The sequence below is a fragment of the Euwallacea similis genome, chromosome 2 (genome assembly GCF_039881205.1).
Source record: "Euwallacea similis isolate ESF13 chromosome 2, ESF131.1, whole genome shotgun sequence".
NCBI lineage: Eukaryota > Metazoa > Arthropoda > Insecta > Coleoptera > Curculionidae > Euwallacea > Euwallacea similis.
The window spans coordinates 4,317,401-4,337,700 of record NC_089610.1 but is presented as its reverse complement, the minus strand read 5'-3'; the positions used below and the strand labels follow the sequence as shown (position 1 = coordinate 4,337,700).

Sequence of the window (20,300 nt, the reverse complement as noted above, 5' to 3'; positions counted from 1 at the left end):
GGTATATGAAAGTGTATAAGAGCAATGTGTAATTTTTAGATACGAAATACTCAATAATCCTTAAGGTGTTGAGCGAGAAAATTTGGACTTTCCGGGACCAAAACAGTGATAAAACTATCCAATATTGACCGGTTGGTCACGGGTTCAAAATTCTCTAAGGTTTAATATTTGTTCTTGGGCGTGCATTTTACAACTACACTATATTATTTATCGGTATTACGAACCTGTAGTGGTTCTTATTGGAATAAATTACCTTTCTTGAGAACACGAGACGGTTCATTATCAAGAATGTTAACAGCATATATGGCATTAAGCAATTCGCTTTATCTTCCTCAAACAATCAGTAATTGCCCTGCTTGCAATGGCGTCTGATTGTGAAGTGAAAATTGCAACAGCTTCAGATGTAAATCACATTGCGTAAAAATTTTATTGTAAGTGCGAGCTATTAAATATGAGAGAAAAAGACAGATCCGAAAAATTAATGAGTCGGGTAAGAGAAATTAGACAGATTTAGTAATTAATTGTCTCATCAGTCAACGGTTCATCGTTATTTTCCCTTATTAGCTCTTTGTTATCTATCATTAAATATTTGCTCTTAGAACCGTGAGTTCGTTAAAGAGGGAAAAAGTGCTTCACAAGGACTGGCTGCAGCTTAAGCCTAACATAACACCGTAGAATCTATTGGTTAATTGTACTTAGGTCAGGACCAATAAGAATGACTACCAGCAGAAAAAAGGTTTTGAGCTCCTTCCACTCACCATGCCACCAATGCCATTGTATAACATTTTGGTCTAACTGAATGAGAGCTTGATAGGTTATTTTCTTTCTAACCGGGATAAGCAAAAAGCCCTGGTGTTCGTCTTGCAGTAAAACTAGCTTGAAGTCCAATCCAGTACAGAAGAAAGGCCACTGTTGGCATTAATTTTGTGTCTTCATCGAGGACTGCCAAAAACTGATAATTTGTCTACAGGGGATATGAATTAACCATAAGAATACAGCTTATGAGGATTTATGGGAAGCCAATCAAAAAGTAGATACATATAAGAGTCACCATCTTTTACTTGAACATTTTTGAAGGCACATAACTTTGGCCGTCTAAGTCCTAACTCTTGTATGGGTTTCTGTTCTCTTAACTCTTCATTTAGCTGTTAAAATAAAAAAAATTCTACAGCGCTCCAATCATAAGCCCCCTAATCTGCATCCTCTACAGAGCTCAATTACAGCAGCAAAAAGTATTCTACGTCTGGGTATTTTTCGTGTTATCCGACTCCCATTTGCTTGTCGATGTCCAGTGAATTGGTTCGTTCCCCTAGAGGCGAAGTTCACGTCTGGGCAATTGTGGCATATAGAGTAACTTTCAGAAGGCGAAAGTGAAGAAAAACTCTTTACTTTTATTAATAAACATTGACAAGTGAAATTGTTATTACTAGCATTATACACGTTCCTTGTGCGATTATAAATGTTCAGTACACGCTTTCTTCGAGTAGCCACGTGCTTGTTTCCTCAATTTACACAAAGAGCTTGATTACACAAGACTCTAACGTCCCCAATTAGGTGAACCTCATACGTTAGACAGCACTCAATATTTAGAGCCAAAACATCGTCTGTGCGGACATTAGACATCTCCTTGTCGGTTTGTTAACACGAAACGCTAAAACAAGCCAACTGACACATACATCTAAATTATAAATTTATCCGATATTCGAGGAAATTTAATCACCTTTACCCTCGTTTTTTATAACGCTAATAGCAAAATGTCAGAAAATATTCGTACAGTGCCTGAGGTTGATTATGTTGGTCGTGTGCCAATAATTTAGATTGTTTGCTCTCAGCTCTTCCGCGACAAGCGTTAAAAGAGACTTTGATTTAATAGGTGCCTTTTAATTTGCCTCGGTGTTAATAACTATAAATAAACACTTCCCTCCTTTTGAAACCACGGAAAGCGGTCACTTTAATGGTTTATTAAAGTGCCTACCAATCTTCGACTTTGATAAGCTTAGTTAAGTTAAATGAGGCTTGCGTAATTGACTAAACGTTTCGTCCCGTTTAAAATTAACTCGCCAATTGAAAAGATTCTCTTAAGACGCTATTCCACTAATTTTGCTAAGTAACCGGTGGAATTCTATCAACTATCATAAAAAAACTTTCTTTGCCATTTACGTATCAGCTAGTATTAGCTGCGTATATGGTCTCGGGCAATTTAATAGTAAAACTGGTGACATGATGAAAATTCAAATTTTAAGTCTGATAAATAGCTCTTCGCGATTCCATGTTATTAGAAAATAACTTTTTCCTAAGAAATTTAAACGTCGTTTATCACCAAGGACACTGGAGTGTCGAAACTGGTATAAAAAGGCCTAACAATAATTTTGATTTATCAAAATCGTTCGTTCCAATCAAGGACGAAGTTCTTGTTAGCTGTTATACGAGTCTTTTCCTAATTTCAGGGTCTTTTCACAGCAGGACACTTTCAGAAACCACTTTTCTATATTGCCCCTTCTCGTTCTTTTGTCAATTTACCATCAGGTTTGTTATGAATGGCTCGTTTTGCCGACGACTGGAACTAAGTATTTGTCCGAATAGACCCCGGCTATGTCCTTTTTAACGAGGAGAACCTTAATTAATGAAAAACCTTAATTGAGGGTGTAGCTTGTGCAGATACACATCCAGAAATTCTAGTTACTGCAAGCCACAAAATCCAAGTTCCTTACTATTGTCATATGCCCTATACATAAAAGGCTTTGAATATGTACTCGTATCAACTAAAAAAATTCAAAATTGTGGTGTGTCATCTCAGCTGTGGTCTGGATCTGATACATAAAGATCCAGACCGCGAATAATCTTTTGGTCGCGCTAAGCATTCCACCATTTTCAGATGTAATTCAGAAAATATCACTTTAATTTCAGAAATATCACTTAAATGTGAGAAATCATTTATTCAGTTTTAGAACGATTGGCTATGATATTGGAATCACTTATTATGAATAGGATTGTACCAACAGCGGTACTCAAGTCAGAAGAATGCTCTCCATTACAATGGAACGCAATAAAATGTCTCTTAGTAAGAGGAAAGCTTTCCTACGTCTATTTAGCTTCATTCACATCACCATACACCAACAAACATGCATTAATTTAATACAACTTTCAATGGCCTACTCATTCTTTGTCTTCTTTGTTAATTAAAAGGCTCTACACCACCGCTGATTTCGTATGAAGCTCCAGGGAAATTAGAAAATACAAAAATTATATTCTATACAGGATTATAATGAAAGAAAATGATGTATTCACAATGGTACTTCACATAATTTGATACAATTTGGAAAAAAAAACAGGTGCCTTAAATTGGTTGCGTTTTTTCTGGACATGCACTTCGAAGGCCTATTTTTCTGTTTATTGATGATTTGTTTCGCTGTTGATGCCACCTTCTTCGGATTGATATCCTGTAGAAGAACGTTTCATGAGATTGATGTTACAGGTTGATGGGTGAGTTCGTTACCAGGCTTCTCCTCTTCTAAGCGCCTTTCCTCTTCTTTCAATTCCTTGTGATCGACATCAGATGTGTCGCTGTTAACGCCATCCAGAGTAGAACGCCGCCTTATTTTACTATAACGCTTTCTCCTTCTCTTGTTTCTGCGCTTCTTACTCCTCCTTCTCCTACTCTTATCCATGGGTTCCACAGTGTCCATCATGCTCATGTTAGATTCAATATTCTCAATTACATCATCTTCAGTAGACATGTGCCTTCGAGTAGGGTAACGAGACCTCCTTTTGCTTCTACGCCTTCTACTGCGGCTCCTTCTTCTTCTTCCACTTCTTTTTCCGCGTCTTCCTCGTCCTCTACAAGGAGTGCAGTCTGAAACAAACTTTCAGTAGATGCATTCGATTAGAAATAAATTAATTTCACCGGAACAGGGATCGGTTAACCCCCTGCAAGTCGCATAGTCACGCTTGTTAAGACCCAAAGAATATTTGCCACGCGTCTGTTTGATCAGCCCCGACTGCAAACCGTACTCCAAAGCTTTACGCACTTTCATAGCCACATTGCTGGAGGTATCTGTATTTGCCAGCCATTGGGATATCTGTTGAGTTATGATATAAGACGGTCGTTTCAACGATCGTTATATTTGTTGAACCCTTTGAGTTGAAACTTACATGTCCAGTAATCTGCTTTTGCGTGGATCCAGCGCGCTCTTTCATATTTGCAATGGCCTCTATCACATTGGGCAACAATCGGGGTTCGTTGCGAGTTCGCTTCATATTGGAGTATCCCCAGAGACAAATTCAGGTCCACTACCGAAGAACCTGAAAGGGTCTTATGGCTTGAGCAAGGAGTACACTTATATAGGAAATTTTGACCAAAACCTTGAAGATATTATAACTGAAATGAAAAGTATTTGGCACAATGTAAATACATTTTTGTTTCTGTCGCCCAACCAACCATAGATCGGCCAACTCGGTGCCAAAGGGTGCTGATTTATTGTTTACATACAGGTATTGCGGGTGGTTCTTTTATAACCGGCACACAGCAAGTACTGAATTTTTAATACCTTGTGTTTTGGTATCGTTACGTTTAGCAAAGTTTAATTGCTGGAGCTCCCCCCGCAACAATTTTAGAGTGAGTCGGACTACTGGAAATCAAGGAGACTTCTTAAAAAAGTTCTCAATGAGACTACGTCTGAGAGGAGTAAAAGATGAGTGTTTTCAAAAAAATCCTGCAAAAGATCCTGTGAAATTCTCCATGCAATGAAACCACTTTGAAGGGAATGGGCCAGCTGGAAAGGTCCTTCTTAGGGGAAAACCGGGCAATCCAATTGGTAAAGATAATACTAAAGATTTTTAAGGAATTGAGAGCCCTAATAAAACACTCCAAACGCAATCGGAGAAGTGTTAAATTCTCTAGAAAGCCTCGTTCTTGCTTATTTTACTACTCCCCCCTCTCTCTAGACAAAAGTTGCTCCTACTCCAAGTTCAGGTCCGGAGTAAGCCCTGCTGAAGGGAGATCCACAGATGCCAAAAAGCACTAAACATTTTTCCAATTTAGCCTGAGAGTAAACAAGTTTTAATTACTTTAATAATATACAGCGAATTTTTCAGCGGAACGTGATATAGATTCATATATACAAAACTGTTGGAAGGTATATTAACATATAAAAGTTTATTTGACATTCCGATTGATTGGATCAGTTCGCAGGCCGTTATCGTAAAAAAAGCGCAGAGTTAGACCGAAAAGTTCTATTTTTAAACTTTACAACCTTCTTTCCATTTTCCTCATCTCCTGATTTACATCCTATTTATTCGAAATCGTCCATTAATCAATTTCTCTTTTCATCACATAATCTTCTAAATTGAGATTCGACTTAGCATAGTGATGACGTTTCAATTGGGGAATTAAAAATCGTTTGGGAAACGATCAGTTTGTCAATTCAGCCTCAGTTATACACTCATTTATCACACGTTCAGTAAGTTACTTTTTAAAAAAATGTACAATTTGTCAAAAATTAACTATTGTAATCAATTAAATTCTTATAACAATAGATTTGAGTCGAAGCTCTCCGACGCTTTCTTGTTCCAAAGAGAAAGCATCCTTAGCCCTTTTGTTTGCCTGGGCATCAAAGCTTTTACGCCCTTTTTATTGAGAAAAGAAAGGGGCTGCGTCAAACTTTTTTAACATATTAGTAGGCACCACTATTTTTAACAGAAAATCTCAATTTCCTTAGCATCACGCAGAACATTACTGATCGATGCATATTATGAATATAGAAAAAACCTAGATGAAAGGCCCAGATTAATCGGTTTGACATTGTACGTACCATTATATAAATGTATGCAAATTGGCCAATGTAATTGATAACTGACAATGGGAGACACGCGAAAAATCAGCAAAGTTGCTCCCATTAATTAATTGATTTGTTCTACATTATAAACAATTATAATAGCTTTAACTATAGACTTTTGCACTCAGTAGTAAATGGACTTAACCTAGATGCCATTCATTATTTTGCTGCTATTATTACCACTATTTTTCTTAAAAACGATGTCGCTAGTTGTTGCTTCCCCACAACATCTCTAAAATGGTTAACAAAGTACAGAGCAATATCTGTTTCTTCTACAATGTCAACGCTTAGCTGATCATCGAAGGGGACTCTCCAATACCTTGAGATGCAAAACCCATAGCATAATATTCCAATCAAAACCTTTTGTTTCAGGTAAAGCAGTTCCCTTTGTAGAACTGACCGTAGCCCATGCCTCAGTCCTGACCATATTAGCCATAAGTTTCGAAAGGTACTACGCCATATGCAAGCCCCTGAAGGCCGGATATATTTGCACCAAAGCCAGGGCTTCAGTCATATGTCTTCTAGCCTGGTTCATTGCCGCAGTTTTTACCAGGTGCGTACTATAGAAATAATGCTGCTTTTGGCTGTACGTGGTAGACGCTTTTTGTCTTATACAGATAGATGCAGTTTGCAGTTGAAGCTTTTGCTAATGCGTTCACTGACTGACAAATCATCCAAAACACAGTTAACATCAATCGCTATTGGTAGAACCAGTTTTAGGTACCGTCAAGCAGATTTAGGGTCAGTTTTTCAACCGTCTGTTAAGCAAACAGATTGTTTCCATGTGAATAACAATGGAAAGGCATAGTAGGTAAAAATCTGTCCTGAAAGCTACATTACAGTTAGAGGCGGAATTTACTGTAGCGATAGACAAAGGAATATTGTACGTTTGTCTTAGAGAACTGGAAGCTATGTACGTCTTAACAAAAGAATCTAATAATGTCACATTGTGGTAAAGAAATAGAGTGTTGTGACGTTAAAATGGCTGACCTGATATAATATAAATGGAGATAAATTAGACAGCTCCTTCTATGTGTCACTAAAGTTATGCCTGTGTCACGTAAAAATAACGCCTTGTGAAAGAACATGTGAGGGAGTAGTTAAAATAAATGACACTGATCCTGGGATAAGATGAGATAAAATGAGTGATAAATAATTCTAAATGTTTAAAAATAAGTAAGTGATAAATCTGTTTGATGCAAATAATCGAATAGTCATATTAACACCTTAATTACTTATCACCTTAATTACCCTTAACGCACCCAAGCATTTATGATGGGCCATGGCAGTGCGGCAGCCTAGAGGCTGCTATACAGATGGCCACTCGGTAAGGAGAGGATCATTAAACAATAAATTAGATCAACTCTCTAAATATGGAGGACAATCAAGAACCACCGGGGCCCCTTCCTCTCCCCTTGCCCGAGTCACCAAAAACCCTCTGAATAACCATGCGCCCTCGATACGTACTGAGAAATGCATACTCAGGAACTCCAGAGTTTTTCACAAATTCAAATTAGCAGTTAACTCGCTTTTAGCGCTTTTTGTCCCAGTTAATAACGAAGAGCAACAAATTTGTCTCGACTGCTCCCATACAGGACGTCTATTTTTTCGTCACCTCAGGATAAAGAGGCGCTTCGTGAGCTACCCGAGGATTTTCATCTGCTCAAATCCCACTCATTTACAAACCCATTAAGCCAAAACTGGGCTTCATGGGAAGACAATATTTTGTCGCAAAATGTGACAAAAAGCCTTTAATACGAGTATTTAGACGCAGGCGATGGTCATTTGACTTCAGTTCCTGAGCGATTTGAACTTTATGAGCCTTTAGATAAAAACCTTTACGCAAGATTCACCTGATGACCATCTGAGAGGGGCCGAGTTCTTGTTGAATGTTGAGTTAGTTATCTGCAATTGAGCTTTTCCGTTATAATAAAGTAGCGAAGTGATTCTTTCGGATGGTCGACGAAACATCCTGCAAACAGACCAACCATTTTAGCAATAAATGCGAGTTATTTGGATGCGGTGTTGAATCGTATATGAAATTCACGTTTCTTATTTATTATAAACTAATGACTCCCCTGTACTTGTCTCAAATAATAACCAAGGAAAGCCTCGGAACATCTCGCAGGCTCTAGTTTTAAATTCAGGGCTCGTAGGGTTAACACCTTTTAAGGAAAATTAACTTTTAATTTCTCTTTCAAGCAAAAACATTTATCCTTTTTACCCTTATTTTCTGACTTAAATAAATGGACGTTTAGGCTCCTCTGCACTCATTTTTGGGCCTGTTTAACGATCATATTCATATTTGTTTCCGGCATCTTCAGAGGCTCTGTGCCCCGTCACGGACGTCAGGGGATATTACGTTCTTGTAAAAGGTTAAAGACCTAAACTTTTTAAAATAGAATTACTCTGGGCCATCTTCGCACTATGATATCGATGTGATCCTTTTGTTTGTCGAAAACCTCTAGACATCCAGACATGAACATTTGCCAGGGTTTATTCAGTAAAAGAATACTTTTGATGCGCGAACACCTGATGCTGACAGTCTCAACCAGTGTGATTTTTAGGAGAAAGCAAACAAACCTCCAAAAAGCTAAAAGCTCCGCGTAAAATTTCGATGATCATTATTCGTATGAACTAATCAACTCATTACTCACAAGAATGGCATCTAATGGGAAAAAATTGCAAACATCGAAATTTTCAAACAACATATCACATCTCAAGGTGTGGTGGCCTTATAAGGAAAGCGTTAGCGGAATTAAGCATCTAAATGTAAACACGTTGTTAAAGAAGATTAAGCTATTGGCATAAATCAATATCTTTTTCATTGTTGTTCTTCTTCATAAGCCTCAGACGCAGTCCGTTATGGCTTGACATAATGAACGGAGCTGAAATATAAAATATACGGTCGTAATTCTCTAAAGTTTACTAATTCATATCGGCTTGTTCTTATGCTTGTTTTTCCATATCCCGGCTTTGAGCGAAACAATAATTTATCTCAGCGAAAACTCAGGTTTATTCACCTATATCATTCAAACCATTTCGCATTTTGCCTGGAGCACAGCCAAATTGTTACTCTTGTATTTTTCTGTCAGAAAACTTGTTGATAATATCTGGTATTGCCTAATGGTTTTTCAGCGATTTTTATGAGAATTTTAGTGCCATAAATTTCATTAACAACGTCGGTTTTCGTCTGGGGGAACGGGAGCGCATTTGGGAAAGTGTTTGAGAGCGCAACGCGACGCTTCAGAGAGAAGAGATGTTTTAATTAACTTTCTTTAAAAGAAATTCAGGATCTTTAGGTTCTTATGTTTCCTGATCATAAATATAAACGTTTAGTGTCGCTTTAATGGGCAGAAAATGCGCTATAGCTGTTTCGTCCTGAACGGGTTTAGAGGCTTCGCTTTTATAGCCTTTTAAGATATTAAAAATAAGTCGTTAGGAAGGACAGATTTAAGCAAGCAGGTGGTCACAATCGATTTCACGGCACCAACGCATTGAAAAACTAATGGAAAATCCTAGCGAATCCTTTCGCAGGCCAGATGGAGTTTTTTAGTGAAGCAGTGTGTTCTTTGAAGCAACTGTGTTAAGGCGCAAAATTCGTTTTGATGCATTTGCCATATTTTTTACTTGTATTGTCCCTGGATTAGTAAATTTGTTCTTTAACGAATTTCTAGATACCCAGAAAATACAAAAACCAATGAAATACGGTACAATCAATTTTTTTACTGATGGACATAATGCGACTTGGAAAGTTGCTCCTCGCATGGTGCCCATGAATGACATAAATTGCAATGATTAATTAGTTTCTTGTAATCAATTTTATTATTCGTTCTGGCACCAATGTAGGGAAAAATCATACTTGAATTTAGCCCAAAAACATATTAGAAATATCTTTCGTAAAATACAGGAGCGATATCCCAGAATTCCTCCAGGGCTCCTAAGAAGAAAATAAACATTGAACCTAGTTACATAGATAAATCCTTATACTCATGCAAAACCACGGATAAGGAAGTTTCTCAAGTTGTTGATAATCTTAAAGGCTCAAACTCTTGTTGTGCTGACGATATCTGCAGAGATTAACATCTCTGCGTCATTAATCAAATTGTGCAAGTCATTAGCGTATCTGGTGAATATATATACAGGATGTAACATACCATTATTAAGATATTTCAGAGGAGGATAGGATTATGTAAAATAATAAAAAACTGTTAATAGACCCCTAATCAAAACCGCATTGCTTCCGATATACAGGGTGGCAAAGTTTCACACTTTTCTTAAACATTTTCAACAGTTTTTACAATTTTGTTTACATGTAGATTGATTCTTATTTTAAGACATTTGATTAAATGTTACGAATTGCTTCCGATAGTTGATAAATTAACCGGATGACTTTTTTTCCTTATGTCGATTACAGTCAGTTTATATCGATAGATATTTTTGTAAATTATATGTAAATGGTCAAACATATCAAAATATTGCAAAAAGCTAAAGAATTAAAGAAGGAATTTTGAATTTTGTATTACAATTCATACGAGGTGTTCCAAAAAGAGGTACAAAAAATAAATTAATACATGAGCAGAAAATTATACCCAAATAATTTTCAGTAAAGGTAATCATCAAGATACAGGCCCATTTCGCTTCCTATCAGTTTTTTCAAGAATCTTCGAGAAAACAGTAGCGAAGTGTGTAATTAAGTTCCTTGAACAAAACAGAATTATTGCTAACTCTCAGCATAGTCCGATAGAGGACAATTAGATTTGTGTTGACGTGTCTTCATCTATTGGTGTTATAATTACTGGATCAATAAATCTATCTATCAATCTATCATTTCAAAATCCCCAAGATAAGTAAATGAAACACCAATAAATTGAAAAAGTAACTGATATAGGTACGATATTTTTCATAATTTATGTATGAAGTTGTATTTGCCTTATAACGCGACATTGAACCATTGATTAAACTGCTTGATTTAACACATCCCTACACCTCGGAGCATCTGAAACATGGTATTAATAATTCGTGAAAAAATTTAAAAAATTTTACCATCTCAAGACTTAAATGCGTCGAGTTTTTTCTCTGTTTGCAATTATGTATTATTATCATTTCCCGATATTTCTATTTCTTCATTTATCGCACCTTTTTTCAAATTAAAAACCGCACAAGAGCGGAGATCGATTTGACGCTTCAAAAAAATACTCGCTCATTTTTAAATTAGCTCATGAATCTAATTCCAAACTATTTTTTATTTCACGGAATCCTTTAGCGCAAAACGTAGGTTTTCCAATTTCGATCAATTCAGGGCAAACATAGGGCAAAAATATTAAATTGGCAGTAACTTTCCCACGAGTAATTTGAAATCATTTTCAAGTAATTTGTATAGATACGAAGAAATTAAAAATTACATGTCCCCTCTAAAATCAATTCCCATACACTCTGTACAACCAGAAGTTCATCAGCACTATAACGAAAATTCCCTTAGAATAGCAGATATTAGACCTTAGACTAGCACTGATTAACAAAAAGTAATTATCGCTAGATATATTAAATGTTTTGTGACTAGATCTAAGATTCGTCGTATGAGAATTAATTCAGGACGGTCCTTGTATACACAATCCAATGACCTCTTAACCCTTTCTATGTGTTCCTTTCGCTTGCCTTAATCTATCGACCCTAACCGCTTAAGCCAAAGCTGGATTACAACTATATCTTCCGCAATCTCGTATCTAATTGGCCTAAATTGCCTGATGACCATATTCGTCAATTTCAGTCCTCCAGGACGTAGGAAATAGAATTACGAACTGGTTGTGGCATCCCTTTCTTGTATCCGCCTCATTGCTCACGAAACCTATTTTTCCCCTTTAACCCTTTTAGATCTTTCCTGTTGAACAATATATGTTCGACTAACCGTATGAGTTGTTAAAAAACATTATTCTATGTACTACCTTGAAAAGTCGTTGCCCATGTAATGTAGTCGTCTTATTATTCGTTACATTGCTGACATTTAGTTGTATTTAGGACAAGTTAGAGCTTTTCTCATGCTAAAAGGGCGGACCGCCTTCCTATCTAGGACTATCCGACAAATACGAAAATATGGGAATAGAATTTCCGATTTGCGTTTCGATCAGGCGTCAGCATCGCTTTTAGGGGAAATTGCCGAACTTGATGAAACTTTGTTTTAACTGCGTCCTCCTTAACTTGCATTTTTACTATATAGAAATAAGATGAGTGTTTAATTAACACTGCTCACCATTTGCAGTTGCACTTAAAGTATTCCTGAATTTAAACTGCTCGCCGCAAGCTATCGCCATAAACGATTCCTACATTGGTTTCAACGTAAAGGAATTTATCGGAAGTTATAAATCTGAAGGAAAATATTGGCGAAAGCCTTGGGCCGATGGCAGTCTATTCGTTTTGTATTTGTTTAATACATTGAAATCTGATTGTATCTGAGAGGCGGGGTGTATTGGGAGAAGTTGGAAGTTCGGCGTCCTGTGACGTCAATGAAAATGAATGACCTTCGGAAAATTATCAGGACACTGTGTATATATGAATTATAAATCGGAATACCTCTCAAGTTCGAATACACTGTATTGTTTAATTGGAAATCGCAGATATTACTTCAAAAGTTCAAACAGCATAAATCAAGAAATACACATATTTCCAGGTTTGCCTGACTCTGGACGATTGCCCTCTGGGGAAAAGGCCTTATCTATGACCGTAGTTCTTTCTTTGTGCAACAACCTAAGATGACCTCAATTGTAGGGAATGTGGGGGATTTGTTTGGTACAGTTGGGGAAATACTCGTGATAGCTGCAATAAAAAGCTGCTCTGCGGTTTGGGGCGAAACCAAACTGTCCGTGAGGGAGTTTCTCATCGGGTTATTCCACAGAAATTCAAACTTATTTGCCGTGGTAATTATTTAATGCAGAAGCACTAAAAACTTCCCTCGCAGGTCCATAAGTGCAATTAAGTGCTGTTTACCGCGGCTGTGAAACAACTTGAGTAGGTATCAAATACAAGTAACATCGAGTATAGCTTTCAGAAAGACGTATTGTGCACATAATAGCGGGAAATTCAATTCTCACCATTATTTCCGATCTTTATTGTTTTGGAGACTGTGTTCGTTTCATATGTCACAGAGGAATTAAAAGAAATTCAGCTTGGAGGAAAGAAAATACATCTATTTACTACGTGATGTGAAGTGAAATATATTTCGATTTAGCAAAGTTTAGGGTCAGTTTTCTTTTAAGCGTTTTTTGTACACTTCGTGTTTATTGCAAATTTACTTTCGGATATAAGTTTAACGCCATCCCAAGTTTTCAGTTTGCAAGAAACGACATACTGTCGGTATTGCCTGGCTCTAAAGTTTTCCACTCAATAAGCCGGAGTAAACAGGAATAAAGGATTCCAGAAAAAATACATGAGGAAAATAAAAAATTGCCATTTATGATACGAGTGTTAAGGTGCAGCCTTAAAGTATCAACAAGGGAGTTTGTAGGAACTGAATCCTGGAACGCTCATGTTCCATGGCACCCATGGCGAAGTAAATGGATGCTAATGACGTAGCGCTGAAAATCCTGTGTGATCAGCGTTAAGTCTATATCGAGACTTCAACCTGAAGTTGGCCCCTAGGGGCCTAACTTCGAGTTCTATTAGATCCCAAAACCGAGAGTTATCCCAATGTGTGTGACTAAACTATTGTTATTAAAAAACTGTTTGCAATAATTGCATTAATCGCGGGTAGTTATCATTCCGATTCACTGGTAAATCGCTTGGAAAAAATAGTGAACAAAAATATTACTTGTCACTCAAAGTAAAAAGTCTTTGTTGCGCTTCGCCCACTTGCTGTCTTCAACTTCGCTTCGATCTTGAATTTGTGGGTTCAACGCAAAAAAGGCCCACAATTACTTCTAGCAACATAATCTATTCTTCTTATATTTAGTCAACGTACATATAGGAGTAAAATCAAAATGCTCTTAAATTCCCAATGTTAAATTTATCACTGTTTGTCGTAACGATTTTTTTTTGTTAATGCAATATCACTAATCCTAAATGGACAGTACCTAACTACGTTGCTTCTACAGATGGATTTGTTAAAGAAAATACTCGATTTTCGCTGTCAAAAAATTATTTATTTTACTGTTTTTTTTATTATTATTAACAAGAAATGTATTTTAAATATAAGTACTTATGTACAAAGCTTTCAAAGAATAAATAACAAAACTAATTAATAAATTTAACAAAATACTTCATTTTCATACAATATTTTTGTTCATACACTTAAATTTAAATTAAAAAATAAACAAGATTTTCGATTAAACAATAATTGATCAATAGTTTGTCAAGTAGCCCTTTGCTGTGATGACCGCTTGACATCTTCTATTCATAGAATAAACTAATCTTTTGCATATTTCAGAACCAATTTATTTCCATTTTTGTGATACAATATTTTTTAATTATGTTTTTGATGAAATTCGATGTTTTCTTATGTTTTTTTTTAATTGCCCAAAAGTGTTCAATTGGGTTTAAGTCTGCTAATTGTGGAGGGGTTTTTAACAATTTTGAAACATTCCAAATTAGCCATTCTTTGTTGATTAAAGCCTTGTGCTTAGGATCGTTGTCCTATTGAAATCCATAAACATTTGGCACAACTAATTTTTGTGCACTTTGTTTTACGTTCTTTTTTAGAATATCATTATAACCATGTTTATCCGTAATACTATCTATAAATTGAATTTTTCAACCCCACTTGAGGACATGCAGCCTTAAATTGTTAGGGATTCACCTCCATATTTTACAGTCGAAAGTGTATTACGAGGATTATTATCTTCATTAACTTTTCTCCACACCCTATGGATACCATCTGACTGAAAAAGATTAATTTTTGTACATAAGTATGTATATTTAAAATATATTTATTGTTAATAATAAAAGAAAAAACAGTAAAATAAATAATTTTTTGATAGCGAAAGTCAAGTATTTTCTTTAGCAAATCCATGTGTACGAACAAGATTGTTAGATACTGTACGTGATCGACACTTACTAATCCGACAAAACCTTGTTTAACAACTATGTCTAACCGCATTTAGTATATTTTTAATCGTATATTTTTAATGTTCTAAAATTACCCCACCATTCATTAATATGTTACAATTGTTCAGTAATGCACAGCGTATTTAAAACGAACTAGTGTGGCTTATTGTGTCTTGTATTTCTTATCCCAATACTGCTGTCGCTTTTGTGATGTTTTTGCTATAACCAAATAACATGTTTGAATTCATATGGGATTTGTCTAGAAACGAGAAAGGTGAGCTTGAATATTGATTGAATACGCATTTTGCTTCCAGCCTTTTAAACATTCATTTATTTTTTGTCAGACTTCAATTTGTATAACGTCTTCAGATGATAGAAGCACTATTTCATGCTCCATTGCAGAACCATTATTAACCCACTTCTAGCGATAATAATTCTTCAATTTTATGAACAATGAATACCACTACTATTCCTATTCTAATTGTTGGTGAGAAGAATGTAACTGTATTCGCATTTTAATGATGAACCTTCATGTTTAAAAGTATGAATGGGTACATCATTGTTATTTCTAAATGCGAACAAAGGGTTTTCCAATAAAATATCACAGCTCTAATGCTCAAAAAAGCGTCATTACTCGTCCTGTCCATGGTCAAGCACTATATTAATAATATCCATTCGACCTTTTTCTATGGAAAAAATGAGTTAAAATGTAACTTATTTGAGGATATTCTTCCCAAAGAGGGGTTTCATTCGTAATTAATAACTACAACACAAAATCGTTTAATGTTAGAACGATTGATGAATCTTTTAATTTTCACCCTTTCAAACCTGCCATACATTACAGTATAGCTAGGTTTGATTAATTACCGATAATTCGAACTTTCGTACCTTTTGGGAGGGTTGTTATCTACATATGTATGTACCTTTCAAGTTTAATGCCAGCAACTAGTATACGAGATTATTCTAATTCCCTGCTCACCATTCACAATAAGATCTCGAAAGGCAGAAGAAATACGAGGTCGGTTAAACATTATGAAATTAATATTACAATATTTGATCTGATCGTGAGCAGACCATGATCTAATCGTGAGCGATTACATGATGTGATCATAAACAGACCATAATCCGATCGTGAGCAGACCATGGTCTGATCGTGAGCAGACCATGAATAGATCTACGATGTGAATAGTTCTTAAATCATAAACGTGACAAGGAAATATGATATTGAACCACATTCAGAGCTGCAATATTGGTCCTTAGTAGAAATACCTTTAGTAATCGCCCCATGTCGGTTTAGTTACATCCTTCTCGTTTAAGGCCAATAGATCTACGTACTGTTAACTTTACCTAATCATGGAAATCAAGGACATGGTCAATGTATAGTCTTTATTTCATAGCTTCTGTCTGAATTATCTGCCTGGTAAAGTTACAGGGAGTTTTATTTTTCGGCGTCGATGGCCAAATGTTCTAGCTGACGTGAAAATAGGGGTTACCATTGGTTCATTGCCTTGTATCCATGGTGCTGATAAAGTTACCAGCACTTCAATAATTTGGCCCTTAATCATATAACTCAGAAATTACCAAGACTTTCTTCTCTTTCAGCCCCATACTTGGCATAGCTGAATTCAAGCTAGTGGACTATTTTGACGGATCCAAAGAGCCGGCCTGTCATACGTTAGCCAACACCCTTTGGTCCGCCCTGTATTTCCTTGGCAGTATTTTTCTATTTTTCATAGTTCCTCTCGTTGTGCTTCTTGTGCTGTACTGCATTATAGCTAAGAACCTGATCTACAACGCCACCAGTCTAGTGCTGAACAAGCACATTGACAATTACTCTATAAGAGCCAGAAGGCAAGTTATCTTGATGTTAGGCACAGTAGTGTTGAGCTTCTTCCTGTGCCTTATACCGTTTCGAGTGTTTACATTATGGATTATCATAGTACCTGAGGAAAACGTGTTCAATTTGGGTGTGGAGCGGTACTACAACATCCTGTACTTCTGTAGGATCATGGTTTACTTAAACTCCGCCATTAACCCGATTCTGTACAACCTTATGAGCTCGAAATTCCGCAAGGGATTCCTGATCTGCTCAGAAACGAGACGTAGATTATTTTCGCGTACTACCAACAGTACCTTCACCAGCGGGCAACATTCCAGTACCAGAAGCAGTACCCTGCGTACCAGCCACGAAAGCTACAGGGTGTCTTGTAGACCGAAAGCTTGCTCAGTACTCATAAAATCCTCTGCGGATTCTTTTGAAAGCACGGGAGATGCAAGTAGGAGAAAGCTGCGAAGCGAAGGAGAAAGAGTCAACGTTAACATTTTTACCGAGAAAGTTATAATTTGCCATAACAATAAGAATTCTTCCAAGAATGTGGAACGTAAATGTCTGGGGGAAAACGTGCATGATCTCGAGTTGGGTGAAAATTTCTTAAAATCAAATGGAAAACTCGATGAGGAGACTTTTGTGTGAGCTTCCACTTTTAGAGCTATAGAGCCTGTCTTGCATAGCCGTAATGCTATGGTGGTTAAACTGTCAGTGGATATATCTCTAAATTAGGAGAATATTTTTCTAAGTCATACTATCAGTCTTTCATGTGTTAGTTGCTTAGGTGTATTACAAAACTATATTTAACCTATAGGTAAAACCAAAGATGATAGGAACGCTTTTAAGAAATAAAATTCTCAATTGCCTCCTTGTGTCTCATTTTATTTTCGTTATTTCTAAATCTGCAAATAGATTTTAACAAAAACTCATCATTCTGCCATCGCTGGTAGTTATGCATTTTAGCAGTCGTGTGTAGAGATCATTACAAATCCACTAATAGAACATATGTAGAAACTTGACATCATCTGCGACCGTTTTACTCCCGCTCATTCCATCATAACACAGTTAACACGACAAGAAATAACTCCCAGCTACATGTAAGTATCGTCTTTGCTTTATTTAGTTTAGGCATAATATGCTTCACTAATTGTAAATTTTAGTAGCTCTTAGTTGCGAGTTAAATTGACCATTCTGCAAAAATCGAATTTTTGTAGAAAAATTTCCATTTTTTCAAGGAAAATAATTCGCGCTTTCTTATCCTATTTTTTTTTTAATACTTTAATTGAACCCCTTATGACCCTCTACAACGTAAGAAAAAGTCCCGAGGTGTAACTATTCATTCTCTTGATATGAGGCAGGCAAATTGCCGAGGCATATTCCCCTTTTTCTCCTTTAAATCTGACACCTTCCCATGTTTACATAAATTTATAATTATTTCCCCGGAAGCTTTCATAAGCTACAATCATTCAGCTCAAAGCTCTACCTAAAAAGAGAAATTAGATTCATGGCCTAGTACTCCCTAAAGTTAAATACCTATTCCAGACCTTGAGCGACATATTCGTTATTTATGCTCCTTAGGAACTTTCAAAGTCTCCTGATGCCTACTGGGGGGTGATGAAACTAATTAAAAGTTTCTGCTTCTAAACTTATCGTAAAGACCAAGATTTCTTACACAATATTTAGTAGCCACTTGGTTCAAAGGCTAATGTGCGCAATTCTAATACCAGTTATGTCATTTTGTCTTCAGTAACTAATAGAGAGTTTTTAAGTCACTCAAATAGTGTCACGTTATCGAAACACGTAAATGCAATTAGCGTTAGCCCATACTATACGCAGTTATCTCGCAACAAACTTGTTATTGTCACATTTAAAAACTCGTTTCTACACAATCAATTATGTAAATAGTATATTATACAACGAACACTAAATGCTACCCATTTTCTACGAACATGACGTTTGCGCATGAGCCATGAGCAAGTGCAGTAAACAATATGAGTAGAAAGTGATCATTTTGTGCAAGTTGCTTATGATACTTTTTCTAAAATAATTTGAGAAAATAAAAAAAGTTTACCGCTTAAAACTTTAAAATTCGATGGAAGTGTTACCAAAACTTATTGCTTTGTTACTATGTGTATTGACACGAAGTCGTGCGAAATAAAGTTATTTCCTTATCGTTGTACGTGTATCCTCAATTAATACGTAGGAAATTAAAGTATACCAAAATCGAGCGTTTTCCTATATCATTTCTGAGTCGGTAATAATGCAACATCCTGGTAGTGGCAGAAAAGTTAATTAACTTACTGGAACGTTGCTACCCGTTACCTTTTTAAAAACATTTAATATATTAGAAAATAAAATAAATAATTCCTATTTCCACAGTCAAAATTACAAAATCATCCATAATAATAACTTTAAAGGATTGGTTATAGTAACCGGTATGAGTCCATATACATACAGTAGTAATCGAATATAGTAGTATATAGCAGAATTCGTCAGCACTAATTAGGTTAACGTTAACGATAACGTCGGAAATGTTATGTCAAAATAAGGTTATCGCGTGAGTAACATAAAAGCTCTCTAATTAAAAAAAAACTCTTCTTATTTACCTCCAATCTTTTAGTCCAATCCTCGCTATTACTCAATATGGAGCTGAAGAGTACTTCGATGGATCTCTGGTCTTTGTCTGCTTCAGCCTGGTAGTGGACCTAATGCCCTGTGCATTCTTCATCGGATCTGTGGTACTTTTTTTCATTTTTCCTTTAGGAATTCTAATATGTGTCTACGTCTTGATTGCGAGGACTCTTATGACCCATCCTGCCCAGTTGGTAAGTTTGCGTTCTTAACAATTTCAGGTCGTAATTGCTGCAATTTCAGGCCAATCTTCAAAGCAAAAGTGTCACCATACCGAGCCAAAGTGTGATAAAGTATCGGAAACAAGTGATTTTGATGTTAGGTACCGTGGTGACTGCGTTTTTCGTTTGTCTCCTCCCGTTCAGAGCTTTGACCCTGTGGATCATCATTAGTCCCCCAGGGGCGAATTTTCGAATTGGTTAGTTTGGCCACCGCCTATTTCGCATAAGTTTACACTCAAAACGCGAATTCTCTCATTTCCCTTATAGGATTTGAAACCTATTACAACATACTTTACTTCTCAAGAATAATGTTCCACATAAATTCGGCAGTCAACCCCATTTTGTATAACATCATGAGCTCGAAGTTTCGAGGGGGATTTTTCAGACTGTGCGGCATGAAGAAGTTGCGAAGGCAGTTTAAGAAAACCGAAATTATTAGGTACTATATTTCTAAGCTCATGGCGAATTCTGGCATCCGCAAAGTCTGCGCAATGCATCACTCTGACACGTACACGACACCACGATAAAACAAAGACAGTGAAAAAGTCACATTTCCACACTGATATCGCCCCTTTCGACTGCCCGAATTCGCCATTAGGCTTATTACATTGTCCTGAGATGTTGTAATGTATAACAGGAAAAGCACTACAAGTTCTACTACTCCCAGCAGTCAACCAACCTCGGAAAGTATCTTAAGAAGCGGAAGAAATCAGTCAAGGTGAGTAAACACGATCGAGTGGAAGAACGCAT

General features: G+C 36.4%; 2 protein-coding genes across 4 annotated transcripts in view; one reads left to right on the top strand and one right to left on the bottom strand.

Moving 5' to 3' along the window:
* The window catches only part of LOC136419171 (QRFP-like peptide receptor), a 37,881-nt gene that overhangs the window by 16,986 nt on the left and 595 nt on the right, over nucleotides 1–20,300 (top strand). For 2 of the 3 annotated variants that reach the window (XM_066405357.1, XM_066405358.1), the window contains exons 4-5: nucleotides 6,207–6,387; nucleotides 16,473–17,586. In XM_066405357.1, the coding sequence (XP_066261454.1) occupies nucleotides 6,207–6,387; nucleotides 16,473–17,343 (1,052 nt within the window). In that variant the 3' untranslated portion in view covers nucleotides 17,344–17,586. Of the gene's footprint in view, nucleotides 1–6,206; nucleotides 6,388–16,472; nucleotides 17,587–19,318; nucleotides 19,524–19,572; nucleotides 19,748–19,817; nucleotides 19,990–20,187; nucleotides 20,269–20,300 lie in introns of those variants that run through there. The other variant, XM_066405359.1, reaches the window with a different exon arrangement.
* LOC136417621 (uncharacterized) lies at nucleotides 3,456–4,295 on the bottom strand. Its single transcript, XM_066403397.1, has 3 exons — nucleotides 4,153–4,295; nucleotides 3,905–4,079; nucleotides 3,456–3,853 (listed from the first exon to the last, which is right to left on the bottom strand). The coding sequence occupies exons 1-3, from the start codon at nucleotides 4,255–4,257 to the stop codon at nucleotides 3,456–3,458; spliced, it is 678 nt and encodes a 225-aa protein (XP_066259494.1). The 5' UTR covers nucleotides 4,258–4,295.

Coding starts and splice junctions, on each gene's coding strand:
- LOC136417621 (XM_066403397.1), bottom strand. CDS start 4,257: ATGAAGCGAACTCGCAACGAACCCCGATTGTTGCCCAATGTGATAGAG. Junction 4,080..4,152: donor AAAAGCAGATTACTGGACAT/GTAAGTTTCAAC, acceptor ATAACTCAACAG/ATATCCCAATGGCTGGCAAA. Junction 3,854..3,904: donor GTTAACCGATCCCTGTTCCG/GTGAAATTAATT, acceptor AGTTTGTTTCAG/ACTGCACTCCTTGTAGAGGA.